We start from the raw sequence: 15738 nt of genomic DNA, 5'->3' as shown, positions 1-15738 counted from the left end.
ACCCAAAGAGGTGAGAATGTTCTTCACAAAATCCAAATCCTTTTCTAATTGTTCTGGGGAGTTTGCTTGAATGAGACAGTCATCCAGGTAAGGATAAATTTGAATGTTTCTCTGTCTGCAAAAAGCAATGGCTGGAGCCAGGCACTTTGTAAAAACTCTGGGAGCAGTAGATAAGCCAAAGGGCAATGCAGAGAATTGAAAGTGTTGCTCCCCAGCCCTGAAGCGAAGGAACTGCCTGCAACTTTGCCTTATTGGGATGTGCAGATAAGCCTCCTTGAGATCCAAAGTTACCAGCCATGAATCCTTGCCCAGCATTGGTAGTAATTGAAGGGTGAGCATCTTGAATTTGGGAATCACCAGAAAAGTGTTTAGAATGGACAGATCCAGAATAGGGTGCCAGGTGCCCCCTTTCTTGGGTACCAGAAAAAGCCTCGAATAAAAACCTAGGCCTGCCTGATTTGCAGAAACTGGCTCTATGGCCCCCATAGTCAGTAGAGAAGAAATTTGAGTTTCTACCTCTGCCTTGAGAGTTCTGGGTATGTCTGGGTACCCTTGTAAAACAGTGAAGGTGTGAAAGTAAAACTTGTAACCTTGGTTTACTATACTGAGCACCCATTTGTCATCTGTGATGGTAGACCATACCTCTGCGAACCTGGCTAACCTTCCCCCCAAAGGAAACCCAGGGTCGGCAGAGGTAGGCACAAGAAGCCCGGAGTCACTGAGAATGCTTGCTTTGGGAAGCTGGCTTAGAACTCCCCGATTTAGCAGAAGAATGCCATTGTTTAGCCCTTTGAGGGGCAGAAGCCTGCCCTCTGGAAGATCTGAAACCTCTAGGCCTAGAGCGACCCTGCTTGCCAGAATCAGGGAAAGACCAATTTTTGGAAGGATAATGCCTACTAAACCAAGGAGGCTGAACCAGAACGAAATCTTTTACAGCTTGCATAGATTTTGCCTTATCCTCCAATTTTTTCAGTACCTCCTCAGCTTTATTACGAAAAAGACTGTCCTTGTGCAAAGGAACATCCAGCAATTTAGACTTAACTGGTTCAGAAAGAGACTGCTCTCTGAGCCAAGCAAGCCTTCTAATTACGGAACCAGTGGCTGCTGCTCTGCAGGAAACCTCCAAAGTGTCAAAACCACAATGAAGTGAATGCTTATTAACTAAAGTGGCAGAATTCAGTAAATCTTTGTTTTCCGTCATGAAAGGAATATCTCCAAGTTTAGCCTTAACAGCCTCCAACGTATGCTGCTGACACTTAAGCATCTGAAAAAGACAATTCACAGATCTAATGGCAAGAGTTGCAGAAGTATAGACTTTTTTACCCCACCTATCCAAGGCCTAGATTCCTTATCAGAAGGCACAGGGTTTCTAGCAATAGTAGCCTTAACACCCTTGGGGCCTTGAGAAATAATTTCTGGATCAGCAGTAGGGTTTCTAAAAAGGAATTGATGAGATTCAGGAACCCTGTAATACCTATCCGGTTTAATGGGGGCAGGAGGAACAGAATTAGGAGTTAAAGAATTTTCCATGAAGACATCATCCACAACTTCCAAAACTGGAGGTACAACCAGAGGCTTATGCTGTGGCAAATCTAAAAATTCCCCGATTCTTTTCTTAGACTGTGGAAAATCCTGACATTCCCATTTAAAATGCTCCCTAAGAGTATTCAAAGTATCCCCAAAGGAAAAATCTTCTAGAGGGGAGGCAGAAGGGATAGAGTCCTCAGCATCAGAATCCTCAAAGCCAGAAAAATGTTGAGAATTTCCTTCTTCACCAGCAGACATACTGAAAATCTCAGAATCTGAGACAGACAAATCATCAGGAGATAATTCCCTAGCCCTCTTTGAAGGGGGGGGGGTGAGAGCCCCTAATCAGGGAAAGATCATCAGCAGCCATCTTTACCAACTGGGACTAAGGTACAGGAGAGGAGTCCGACGCCTGCTTGTGAGTACGTTTGCGGCTAGAGGGTTTACTAGCAATCCGAAGGGACTCTGGAGGCCTAGCAACTGCAGAAGCCTGAGCTAAGGTAGTCGGTCTAGTTTTGGTCTCATGTCGAAAAGAAGAGGAATCAGAAGCCGGTGCTTGCAAAGCAGCTCTGGACCCATCTGAGGCGGCGACAGGCAGAGGGTCTGAAGACGAAATAGCAGCCTGCGGCATGGAGGACTCCGTAAAGGTCTCGGCAGAGGCATGCAGCTGAAAATCTGCAGACTGCAGGGACTGCGAAAGCGCCTCACTGACTACAGCTATGCTGACGACCAATTTCACCGCTGTGTTGTCGGTAGATTTGACCCTAGGCCTGTCGTGGTCTTTGTCTTTGAGTTTCCCAGGAAGATCCAAAGTCAGGAGACCAGAAGACGCCATACCGACGAACTTAGGTCAGACTCCGAAATGCTCATACAAAATCTTAGCTCTACGGCGTATGGTACGTGGGTTAAAGGAAGCACAGAGATCGCAGTTAGGGACGTTGTGCTCAAGGCCCAAACAAGTTATACAATAGGAATGGAAATCACGGTGCGGAATCGGTTTTCCACAGGAAGATAGTTATTAACGTTATTTGACATTCGTTAAAGCAAGAAAAGAGGATCCCCAGTGGGGTACTTATCTGAAGGCGTCTTCAACTTGGTAGTCGGAAAGCGAAACGAAGGCAAACGGCCGACCGGCACTAGTGCCAATTGCATCTGCTTCGGGCTCCTCGGCAAGAAAGACTGAGGAAATGGCGTCGGCTGCCTCCCTTTATACCTGACGTACTGACATCAGTTTTACAACCGGCGGCAGCTGACGTCATATACCAAGGAATTTGGTATTCGGGCTGACTGAGGACTACCGGGAGCCGGATAACCCATATGTGAGGACTGCAACAGTGAAACACGAAGAACATCTACCTGTGTGTCCAAACTTACCCTAGTTGCAGATGTAAACATTATGGAACATCCCCTAATTGACAGAACAATTATTCAAACTATTAACCTACTGCATCACAACTATTTCTTTTGTTTTATTTTTGGAATGGTTGATAATGAGACAGAATTAAGGTGGATAACAGAGAAACTCAGAACACTGATTTTTGACAACCTGGAAAACATCCTGAAACAGTCAAATATAAAAGTGATCTTTAGTGATTGGATTCTTAGATCGCTTTCAAGGTATTAAAATCAAACCTCTTAACTGTCCAGATTTTTGCAGAATGCCCAATTTTTTTGCCTCTTGTTTTTGTTCTGTTTCTCATAAAATGTGTGGTTTTCTGGCAAATCGTTAAAGATCAAATTAATTAATCATGACATACATTTGAATTTCAGGTTTTATATCCTTCAGAAAATGCATGCTAATACAAAACCTGTTATTCTAGCAACGTTCTGAGTTTATAGGAATAATATTTAAAATCTATTCCGGACTTTGGGCCTTTGTCCCTCATTGTTTTTGGCTTTGTCTAGATACCTTGTGCTTGGCGGTTGAGAAGTATGATTATTCTGCAAATAAACGGACCTTTCTGACAATACAGAATTAGTCAAAATTAAAAAAAAATGAATTTGTAAAATCCAAATTTGGACACAGAAACTATAAATGAAAAACAAAAAAAAAATGTGACAGTAATAGGGATAACAGATGAAAACTCCTATGGCTGACAGTAGAAGCAAAGCATTAAGTGCAATTTACAGTGATAAACTAATTCCTTAATGATTGCAATGCAAATGTACAATGCTCATCACCACACCCTCCTTCAAAAAATTACACAAACTTCCAAACACAACTGATATTAAGAACGCACAAGAACCAGATGTAACATTTTGCCATGTGTTTTTTTTAAGAAAAAGAATAGAAAATGTAGCTAAAACATTAATACATGAAAATACACAAAATCTACAAATGGAGATACCTTCATGTCTGTTTCTCTTGGAATGTGATCCTTGAAGTCTTCTACTGAACTTACAAGGAAAGGAATGTGATACGATAAGACCTAGTAACACACAAAATCAGTTTAGAAGTTTACATAGAAAAGAATGATGCACTGTACATGTTCTTGTACATTTTATAAGGCAGTTAATTATAAAGAAACAACTGTGTATCCTTAATCAGGAACATGCATTTCTATGAATGGAAGAAGCATTTTACTAAAATGACAGCATATTTTTAATGAAAGAAAAACAGAGAAGGCAATGTGCTTCAAACTTATGCCAGTGGTTATCCATCTGTCAGAAGATGCACAGTTAAAGTCTTGTAAGTTGAGGAAATATAATATATGTGTACTAACCATATCAGATCTGTGTGGGAGCCCTCTGAAATGGGTTATCGAAATGTCTACCATCATTGAGACACCTGACTGCAGGCATCCTAGAATGCAACTGCCTAGGGCTGCAAAGTCAGAAGGAACATGTCAGTTGGTAGGGCACTGGCATTGGGCAGAAGCTTAGAGACTTATCTTGAGAGAGATACCGCACTGGCATCTGCCAGTGGATTTTTGTATAAATATTTTAGGTCATCAAACACCTTGTAAAACCTGTATGGTCCCTTAGCAGCTGGTAGCTGAGAATCAGGTGCAGAAGAGATGGACTGGAAGGAGTCCTTAAAAGCCTCAAGGACTGGAGGGACTGGAGAGTACCCATCTTCAAAAGAATGTAACAACTCTTCTGAGCATCAAAAATCTGTGAGGATTGCCATTCAAACTGTTTCATCATGTTCTGTACAGTCTCCCCAAAGGAAGCTTCCTCAACAAGGGAATCTGGTGAGAGGGAGTCCTCTTTGTCTGAAGAGATTTGCCCTGGAGAATGCAGCTGAGAGGACTAGTCCAGAGAATGGTCAGAGTCATAGTCCTATTACACATCAGAAGAGGAGGAAACCAGGGTAGGTTTTAAGCAGTAGCCTGTGGTTGAGGAGACCCAAAGAAAGGGAGTTTCAAAGACATAATAGCTTTGAACAACCTCTTTGAGAAGTCTATCCCCTCCCTTCTTCTAGCTGCTGAGGGATAGGCCACATGCCTAGTCTTCTGTTTTTTTTTTTTTAGGTGTGACATCCACCTGAATGAGATATGGAGGTTCAGAACCCTGCCTGCCTTCTATCGGACAGCCTGGGACCTTCTCCCTAACTAAACTCTGTGGGACTCCATGCAGACCCTCAGGAATGATGAGATGCAATTCCTTGGAAGTATCAGCAGTCTGCAAGGTCAGAGGAGCTATACCAAACTCTGACAGGGTCTAGGTAAAGGGCAAATGAGTGGCTTGATGTACTGCAGGTTCTGCAACATCAAGGGGCACTTCAAAGTCTGAAAAGGACTACAGATCCATTCAAAGTCTCTTCAGTTTTTTTCTCTGGTGGTGGAGGGATGTCCAAAGATGCCGAGTCAGCCATTGTGGACTGGATCAAACGTTTAACATACTGGGGTTCAAGAAAGGTGTTGAGTGTGGAAAGCCTCAGCCTAAGGGTTTTGGGAATGAACAACCGGCAGATTACGCAAGATTTGTGATAGTGTTCCAGGCCTAAGAGAAAAAAAAAAAAAACTTGGCATGCAAGTCCTTGTACGGAATCTGTCTGCTGTACTCGCACTTAACCCTCTTAGCGGACATCTACAACTTTCAACAAAATATCATTAGGTAAAAAGAAAGGTTCCCCAATGGGGAACTTATCTGGGTAAATGATCGAAGTAAATGTACCAAAGCCCAAACAGTGAACAGCCCAATGGATGCAAAACCTGCACTGCTGGTAGTAAGATAGTCGGGGGATCCATGCTTCTATGTCTGTCAATATACCTCTATACAAACGAGGTAAGGTCATCCATCAAATACATGACATACGGAAGGGTAAAGCTTTGTTACCCCAGCCAGATGTCTGTGATGACAACCCATATGTCAGGAATTCTGCAATACTGATTTAAGTCAGGACATCACTAAAAGTGAGAATATTTGCTTAGTTAAATAAAAACTTTTTTTTTGCATTTCGTGTTCAGCTGACATGATTTATTCACATTTAATGTACTTAATACATGGCAACGGCAATGAAAACTACAAATTCAAAACCTCAATTTACCTACAACAAAACCAAAACACTGTACTGGCTCTGCCTTTCAACCACTACAGACAAGCCAGTCAACACAGCTAGGAATACAGAGCTGTGATTAATACTATAGCATAATCGGTGCTAATAAGTTAAATAAAGCTGCTAGAATTCATGGCTGTCCAAACAGGCAAGAGCTGAAGGATGCCAAAAAAGGGGGAAGCTCTGAAAGTTTAAAACTGGAAGAATGAATCGCCCACAGGAAATCTGACTTCTGGATTCACAGACCAAGAATTAATACTTGCTGAATGAGTAAACTGAGCACCAAGTAGCCACAGCACATATATACTGCAAATGAGGCAATCTCAAAGCAAGCAGTAGAAGCAGTTACCATCAATGGGGCAGAAGCCTTTGTCCGCAGCCTTTACCAAAAGACTGTTAGCTGCTGCATGGCACAACATCATGTAGCTGGTAATCCACTCTGACAGTCTTTCTTTAGCAAATGCAAGTCACCTCCCCACTCAGGAGCAAAGGAAACAAAATGCTGTTCCATTTTTTTAAACCAGTGTACTCTTTCAAGGTAAACAATGAACTGGTAGTATGTCTATGGTGCAAAGAGACCCTTCATCCTGTTTTTTTTTTTTCTCTAGATGAACTAGTTGAAGGACAATTACGACAAACAATTTGCAAGAAACCTGGAGTCGTCATAAGTAACTCCATATTTTTTTTTTGGGGGGGGGGATAGCTTTCTTTACAAAGTCCCAAAGTGTGAAGATCCTGCAAGCAGATGAGATAGCCACCAAAAATACCATCTTTCCAAGAGATGAATTTTAAATACAGTACATATGCAAGCTCAAATGGGGGATGGGCAAGTCTGTCAATCATGAAACTCAAGTTCAAAGGAGAAAAGACCTTCAAAGACAGGCCAAGATTCAGACCCCTTTCAATGAACTGCTTGACAAGTTTGGTGCTGGGCTACAGTCTTGCACTCCATGTGGATGTGATAGGAAAAAATCTTGGCTAAGTCAGAACTTCCTATAAGATGAGAGAATAAGGTAACATGAAAGCCTTACACTGGCCTCAGTCACTTTTAAAAATTCCCAAGAGATTGTCTAGTAAAGCAACACATCTAAACAAAAAGCCAAGCTCAAATGTGCAGACAACTGACATGACTCCTGAAGTGCACCTCCCTATCTTTAAGTGTGATAGCTTTATGAACTGCCAGTGACCTGAACACTGATAACCACACTTTTGCTGGCAGTCAAAGAGCAATATGAACATGCTTTGGTCTTTCTTCTCTAATGATGCCATCAGGCACTGAATCAGGTGTTTAAAGGAAAAGTACAAGAATCTTCTCCAAAACAGGAAGAAAACTATACCTACCATCAACTCCTCTTTACTCTACTCCAATGAGAACTGTGCTGGAGGGGGATACTCTAACCTCCCAAATGGTAAAAATGGTGATATCTGGACAGCTTCACACTAGGAAGACTGACCAAACAGGATTTCCATGTTCTGAAGTCCAGGAAAGAACGTAATAAGAAGTTATGTACCTACCATAACGTTCCATGTTAGTTGTCTTCTTCTCGCCTTCTTTCTTGCTGGATGGGTTCGGAGCCGATCCTCGGCTCCGACTCGGCCAATATTAAAGCTCGAGAGCCAATTCCACCGGCTCGAGGCTCCCCTATATCCCACAATGCTAGGCGGTAACTACTCAGATCTCGTTTGATAGCTATACCAAGCAATCCTAGTCTCCATAGAATGGAGTAGGGAAACCCACCTCAAAACAATCTGCGTAAAAAGTATCGCAGACCTCAGTAAGGATAAAAGAGGAGGAAGAACGTGTGGGAATGACAACTTCCAGAGGAAGAACACAAACTGAATTCCTGTCGGTCTGTCCAGGCTTGGGGGAAGGAGGGTGGGACGCAAGAAAGAAGGCGAGAAGAAGACAACTAACATGGAACATTATGGTAGGTACATAACTTCTTAATGTTAAGTTGTCAATCTCGCCTTCATTCTTGCTGGATGGGACCGCGTCCCTAGCACCTTATCCGGGTGGCCTATCGGAACAGACTCTTGAGAACAGTGGAACCAAAATTGGCACGGCTTCTGGAAACCATGTCCAATTTGTAATGTGAAATGAATGTATGAGGAGAAGCCCAGGTGGCTGCTGCACAAATGGAATCTATTGGCAGCCTATCCTGAAAAGCTACGGATGTAGCTAATGCCCTAGTTGAATGAGCTCTAGGTCTTGAGGGTAGTTTTGATGTCTGATCTCATAGATGAAGGTAATTGTAGAGGTGAGCCATCTAGAGAGGGATACTTTAGTAACTGGAAGGCCCAATTTCCCTTCCGCATATGACAGAAACAATTGATTAGATTTCCTGAATTGTTTAGTCCTGTCTAAGTAATATCTAAGTTGGCGATTAACATCCAAAAAATGTAGCTTTTGTTCCGACCTGTTTGAATAGTTAGGGAAAAAGACGGGGAGATCAATAATTTGGTTTAGGTTTATTTGAGAGGAAACTTTAGGCAAAAAGGATGGATTAGTACGGAGGGATACCCTGTCTTTGTGAAACACTAAGTAAGGAGGACGACTGCACAGAGCATGGAGTTCAGATACCCTTCTCACTGAAGTTATAGCTACCAGAAAAAGTGTCTTCCAAGAAAGCAACTTCAGAGAACATGAAGCCGCCAGTTCGAAGGGGGGAAGAATTAAAGATGCCAGAACCAAGTTCAAATCCCATTGAGGCGGGGGATCTTTGATTGGAGGTTTGAGAAGAAATACGCCCCTTAAAAAGGCTTTACAGAGTTTGTGAGCCATGATGCTAGACTCCGAGACACCAACATGAAAATTAGATATGGCAGCCAATTGAACTCTAATGGTAGATGCAGATGATCCTAAATGAAAGAGTTCTGCTAGAAAATCTAGAATAGACTGGATAGGTGCTGTAAAGGGATCTATGTTTTTTGACGTTGCCCAAAAGGAGAAGCGTTTCCATTTGCTACTATAAATCTTCCGGGTAGAAGATTTATGAGAGGCTATCAAGATATCTCGGACCGAGCGAGATATTGAGGGAAGCCTGGCTAAGGTTGGAATCGGAGAAACCACGTTGTGAGGTTTAGAGAGGGCAGAGATTGGTTCAGCTGACCCGATTGGTGGGTTATCAGATCTGGTACTGGGTCCAGATGCCAAGGCTGCTCCAAAAGGTAACGATGAAGAAAGGGGAACCACATCTGTCGAGGCCAGTAAGGGGCAATGAGGATCATTGTCACTCTCAAGGCGATGGCTTTCTGAATTAGTTGAGATATCAGTGGAAAGGGGGGAAAGGCATATAGAAGTCCCCGGGGCCAATCGTGGACTAGAGTGTCTCTGGTGGGATGGCCTGGTAACGGGAAGAGAGTGAAGAAGTCGTGACACTTGCTGTTTTGGGGAGTAGCAAAAAGATCACAGCAAGGCTGGCCCCATTTTAGGAATACTTCTTCTAGAACTGATTTCTTTAGAGACCACTCGTGGGGCATGAGAATTGCCCTGCTCAATTTGTCTGCAATAACGTTGGATTTCCTGGGAATGTGCGTTGCTACCAGAAAACGTTGAGAAGAGATCGCCCATTGCCAAAGTCTGAGTGACTCTCGACATAAAGGGTATGATCTGGTTCCGCCTTGTTTGTTGATGTACCACACTACGGACATGTTGTCCGTTTGAATTGCAATAGTCCAAGTGGGAAGAGAGTCGTGAAGGGCTTGCAACGCTAAAAGCACTGCTCTCATCTCTAAGACGTTTATGTGCAAGTGGCACACGAAAGGTTGCCACGTGCCTTGGACTGTCCTGCCCTGATAATGCCCCCCCCCCCACCCGATCAGGGAGGCATCTGTTGTCAACGTGGCGACTGGGAGGGGAAGAGTGAAGGGTCTTCCTCGGAGAAGTTGATGTGATGTAATCCACCAAGACAGTTGATTCTTGCATGATTGAGTTATCAATATGGTATGGGACATCGGGAGCTGTTGAAAGGACCATTGAGTAAACAGCATCCATTGGAGAATCCTCATGTGAAAGCGAGCTAAGGGAAGAAGGGGAATAGCTGCTGCCATGAGTCCTAACACCTTCAAAACTAGTCTGGCTTTGACTTTGTTGCATTGTAAGAGAAGGGAAACTTGGTTCCGAATGTCTGACACTCTCTGCTCTGTGAGTCTGGCTGAAAGATTGAGTGTGTCTAAGGTGGCGCCTAAAAAGGTAACAGATTGACAAGGCGACAAGGCAGATTTTTCGAAATTTATCGAAATGCCTAGAGCTTGGCAAGATTGGATGGTGAAGTCCCTGGATAGAAGAAGCTGATGTCTGGTGGTGGCGGTAAGGAGCCAGTCATCCAAATATGGAAACACCTGGAGTCCTTGACGTCTCAAGTGAGCCGCGACCACTGCCATGCATTTGGTGAACACACGGGGGGCTGTAGTGAGACCAAAGGGCAGGGCCCTGAACCGGTAGTGACTGGCTCCCAGCCTGAAGTGGAGATATCTCCCGGAGCGTCTGTTCATTTTGATGTGGTAGTACGTGTCCTGAAGTTCTATCGAGCACATCCAATTGTCCTGACCCAAGAAGGGTAGAATGGACTGTAGCGTGACCATCCGGAATTTTGTTTTCCTGACATACTTGTTTAAGTAGCTGAGATCCAGTATGGGTCTCCAGTCCCGTTTTCTTTGGTACCAAAAAGAATTTGGAGTAGATTCCGGATCCTTGCTGGTCTGCCGGGACTGATTGGATAGCTCTTTTTGATAGCAGCTTTGAAATTTCTAATGCTGCTTGTTCCCTTAGACCGGGTGGAACATCTGGAAGGGATCTTTTGGGTTGGGTTGGGATGTGAATAAAGGGAATTTTGTAACCCTCGGATATGATCGACTGTACCCATTTGTCTTGAGTAAGGGAAAGCCAGGCTTTTGGGTACAGGGATAACCTTCCCCCGACTGCCTCCGAAGGTGGACAGCCAGGCAGCCCCTCAGGGATGCTGAAAGGGTTTGTCAGAGAACATTTCTCTGCTACCCTGGTTTTATGGACCTCCTCTGCCTCTAGGGCGGCGTCTATTATTATTCCCCCCTCTGCCTCTAGAGGGAATCGCCTTGCGTCAGATGAGACTCCTGGGATTGTTTATGGAACCACATCTTTCCTCCCTCTGACCTTTGGGATAGGGTCTAGAAGGGGTAGAAAAACGGACTCCTACAGCAGAGAGAGTCTTACCTTCTACCTCGCACCTGGTCAATGTATCCTTCACCTGTGGACCAAACAAGGATGATCCATCAAAGGGAGAATTGGTGAAGGACGCCTTGAAAGGGTCCGCATAGTTGCATAGCCGCATCCAGGCGTGACGTCGTAAGGCAACACCTGTGCCTGCGGCTCTACTCGCCCCATCTGCTGCATATGAGACCAACCGCATGGAGGAGTTAACGATGGAATTCAGGGTTGCCAACTGGGAGTTCATTGTGTCTTTGAACCCCTCAGCTGTAGGATCCTTTATCAGTTCACCCATATCCTTGAGTAAATCTCTCTGGAGACGAGTGAAGTGGCATAAGTAGTTCAGCGACCGCATTGAAAAGGTCGCTGATGAGAACATCCGCTTGCCGTACATGTCCATGGTCCTAGATTCCTTATTAGGAGGATGGACAGGAACCGAAGGATCAGCTAACTCCTTCTTAGTGGCCGCAGCCACCACCATGGCATCAACAGGGACACCTTTGGATAAAAAATCTTTGTCTCTAGGGGCAGTAATAAATTTAGATGGTCTCCTCGGGGTGGGTTCCACTGAGTCAGGAGCCGTCCAAGCCTTCCTTGCCACCACTTCCATAAGGGGGTCAAAGGGAGGGGACACCCAGGAGGTAGAAGGGCAAGAGCCAAATGCCTCAAGATACACTGACTCATCCTCCGAAGGGTTAAGGGCTGGCCAGTTCCCCTCTGTTTCAGGATCTCAAGGATGTCAGCAAAGGAGACATCCTCAGAGGGGATCGAGGGAACCTTCGATTCCTCTAAGTCAGTGTCAGAGGTGATAGACTCAGGAGTCAATGTGCTTCCTCTTGCACTGCCTCTTCCTTGGGGGATCTCCTGCCGGGTCAGGAGAGGCCTCGGAAGAGGAGGAAATTCCCAATGGGGAAACTTGAGGAGTTGGCTCTCTGCGGTCTAAGACAAGGGGGTGAGTAGAAATCACCGCAGGCACTGTAGATGGAGAGGCTGAAGGAGCCGACTGTGGGGCAGAACCTGGTTCTAGCACGCTCCGCATGACCTCGAAGGCACCCCTGTCAGGCAAGGCCAGAGGCCCCCGCTCCGAAGAGACAAGGACCTCCCCCGGCACCGACAGGGACGGTTCCGAAGCCGATGTCGGAGCCGAACTCACCAACGCCGAAGCCCCGAGAGGGAGAGCGGGGTCGGACAAGGGTCCGATGCCACTCGCCCCCTCGGAGCCGACGAGGGAAGCCCGGCGCCGAGATCCCTCCAAGGAGGAGATCGGAGCAGACGACGGAGCCAAAAGGGAAGGTATCGGATCCGATGCACCGACAGTCATGGCTCCGACAAGCCCTGGCTCCGAACTCAAAGGAGTCGGAGGAGGAATGTATTGGGGAACGGAAATAGCCACTGACTGGTGAGTCGGGCTATGAAGCATTTGGGCCAGTGCCTCGGACTTGAGAAGTCTACTCGCTACCCTTTGCAAATCATGGTCAGATAACTTGGAAGACCGTGAGGAATGAGTTTTATGGCTCCGTTCAGAAAGAAGAGGGGATCCTGGCGCCGAATGCACGGAGCCGATAGAGGGGGATCTGGACCTCTTCCTAGACTGTGGCTCCGATAAAAGTATCGGAGCCAACGGAGTTTTATCAGCCTCGGCTCCAGCCGGAGCCGAGGTAACAGTATGAGGCTTGGAAACATCGGCTCCAGCCGGAGCCGATGTCGAAGCCGACTTAGTCTTTCCAGCAGTCGACTCTGGAACCGGAGCCGACTGTTTGGAAGTTTTGGAAGGCTTCCCCGACACAGACTGAGTCAGGGGGCCTTCAGGCTTTAATAAGCCCCGCAAGATTAGTTTATTCTTGCGTTCCTGCAGGACTCTAGGGCTAAACCCATGACAAACAGCACAAGAGTCCTGCAGGTGCAAAGGCCCCAGGCAATACACACAAGAAGTGTGACCGTCTGTCAGAGACATTTTCTGACAGCACGAGTCACACTTCTTGAAGCCTGAGACCTTGTCTTTTGACATAGTAAAAAGGAGTGCCTGACACAACACAAACACACTACAGACACACCCTTTACTGAAAAAATTATTAAATTATTAAGGCTAAAGCAAGCCACAAACACACACACACACACACACACAAGCCCTTAACAGAAAAAAAGGACAACTAATTTAGTCACTAATGGACTGGGGGAAGGGTAGGGGCCGAAGGCCTACAAGATAAGGGAAGAAAGGGAAAATAGACTCGAAAAACAGGGGTCGATTTATCTAAATACTTAATTAAACTAAAAGGTTATGGTATGAAAACAAAAAAGGGGGTTTAAGAAGTACCTAATAAGGTAAAACTCTAACTCACCTGCCTGAGCCGGTAGAAAAGCACCTCGTCAGCTATAGTGGCAAACGAGATCAGAGTAGTTACCGCCTAGCATTGTGGGATATAGGGGATTCTCGAGCCGGTGGAATTAGCTCTCGAGCTTTAATATTGGCCGAGTCGGAGCTGAGGATCGGCTCCGAACCCATCCAGCAAGAATGAAGGCAAGATTGACAACTTAACATTCTGTGGTTCAGGAAGTCCAGTAACACAATAACTTTTCCTCGGTTTGAGAACAGTTACAAGGGTGATTCACCTGTCTGTACAGGGGTAATGACAGTATGCTGTCCTAGTTGTTTCTTTACTAGACTCAGTTTCCCCTACAGAGATTTTACAGACAAACACTGTCTGTAGCTTCAGCTGGGTCATAGGGAGCAACCTCTCTTGCAGAAGGGAGAGGGTTTAAACTTTCCTTAAATTACATAAGAGCCAAGCAAGGTCTCCAGCATGCTACCAATACATTCATCCTTCAAGGCCTGTAATGGAATCAGCTGGAGGAAAGCAAAACTCACAAAAGGACTGCCTAAGGAAAACAGCACTGCAAAGCCCATTACTACGTGACTGATGCCAGGATAAGATCTATAAGTGAATGGTAACTGAGGCCAATAACATCTCGTCTTTACTAAAGCATCTGTACCATCAGGTCTGTGAAGAGCACCATGAAGATCCTGGACAACTCCAGAAGCCACGGGATGCAGAAGTCAAAGTGATGACTCTCAGCCAATGATGGAAATGTCCTTTGCATGAACCAGGCATGCTTCTTGCACTGGCAAGCATTTCTGAGCTTAAAAAGTACAGTTGTGTACACTTACCATAAATGTAGATGTTCAAGTGTATTCACTGTTGCAGTCATTACATTTGGGTAATCTGCCGGCAGGTTGCCCTCAGTTGGCCTGAATTCCTAAGTCTTGGGTCCTGCATTGGTTGCTGCCTTCTCTTCCATGACGTCAGGTCGTCAGGGGTATAAAACATGCAGCCGACGCCATTTTCGTTAGTTTTTCTTGCCCCCGATGACAGGTGCCCCCAAAAAGGTAGCAATATTACATATATAAATATACATGCATCAATATAAACTTTACCTTCATCTACAAGCAAATACACCACATAGGTTGTAGAAGACAGAGAAGGAAAGATAAACTTTAGAATGACAGGGGGATGGTGGGAGGGAAACCTGGACTGCAACAGTGAATACACTCAAACATTTACATTTATGGTAAGTCTACACAACTGTACTATGTTCTTCGTGTTTCACTGTTGCAGTCATTACATTTGGGTAGAATCCCAAAGTCATGGTTGGGAGGCTGGAGCTAAACAACATTAGGTGCGACTATAAGACCCTGCAGCACTGCGGTGGCAAAGCCTGTCCTGGACTTAGAGTAGAGAGGCAAATGGTAATGCTTTGTAAAGGTGTGAACAGAACTCCATGTAGCAGCCTCTAGAATGTCTTTGGTTGGTACTCCTCTGAGAAAGGCTGCTGAAGCAGCTGCAGCTCTGGTGGAATGAGACCTAATGCCCTTGGCACAGGTTTACCATGGTGTAAGTAGCAGAAATGAATGCAGTGGCTTATCCACTTTGAAATTGTCTGCTTTGAAATAGCCTTTCCTTCTGATCCTGCAGCATATGACACTAGTAATTGCTCAGTTTTTCTTAGCGCTTTAGTCCTTCTCAAGTAGGATCTTAGCTGTCTGTGTACGTCCAAAGAATGCAGAATTCTCTCCCCTTTGTTCTGCGGATTTGGATAAAAAGTTGGCAGATGAACTGTTTGGTTAAGAGCCACACTGGAAACCACCTTAGGCATAAAAGTAGGATTTGTCCTCAGAGACACCCTGTCCAGGTGAAATATGATAAAAGGCTCTACAGTCATGAGGGCCTGTAGCTCTGAAACCTCTTGCTGAAGTAACTGCTAGTAGCAGAGCTGTCTTCCATGATAAGAACTTTATATCAGCGGTAGCAGCTGGTTCAAATGGAGATAGGGTGAGCTTTTCCAACACATAATTGAGGTCCCCATGCAGGTAGTGGTGATCTTCTAGGAGGCCTTAAATTTTGGGCTCCTCTAAGATACTGCTTTAGTAAAGGATGAGAAAAGATTGGTGGCTCTGTATTGTAATGAGCCGAAATGGCAGAGGCATGGATTTTGACTGATGAGAAAGATAGGCCTTTGTCAAGCATCT

The 15738-nt window shown here is 45.1% G+C and overlaps 1 protein-coding gene across 4 annotated transcripts in view; it reads right to left on the bottom strand.

The window, feature by feature from the left end:
- NCKAP1 (NCK associated protein 1) overlaps positions 1-15738 on the bottom strand; it is a gene marked incomplete in the record, with an annotated part of 2707503 nt that overhangs the window by 492420 nt on the left and 2199345 nt on the right. For all 4 annotated transcript variants that reach the window (XM_044075245.1, XM_044075246.1, XM_044075247.1 and 1 more), the window contains 1 exon segment: positions 3876-3956. In XM_044075245.1, coding sequence (XP_043931180.1) covers positions 3876-3956 — 81 coding nt within the window.

This window comes from Protopterus annectens, chromosome 6.part0 (assembly GCF_019279795.1).
Source record: "Protopterus annectens isolate FY-2018-M chromosome 6.part0, PAN1.0, whole genome shotgun sequence".
Taxonomy (NCBI): domain Eukaryota; kingdom Metazoa; phylum Chordata; order Ceratodontiformes; family Protopteridae; genus Protopterus; species Protopterus annectens.
Note: the sequence above shows the minus strand (reverse complement) of the source record. Positions and strands in the feature narration are given on the sequence as shown.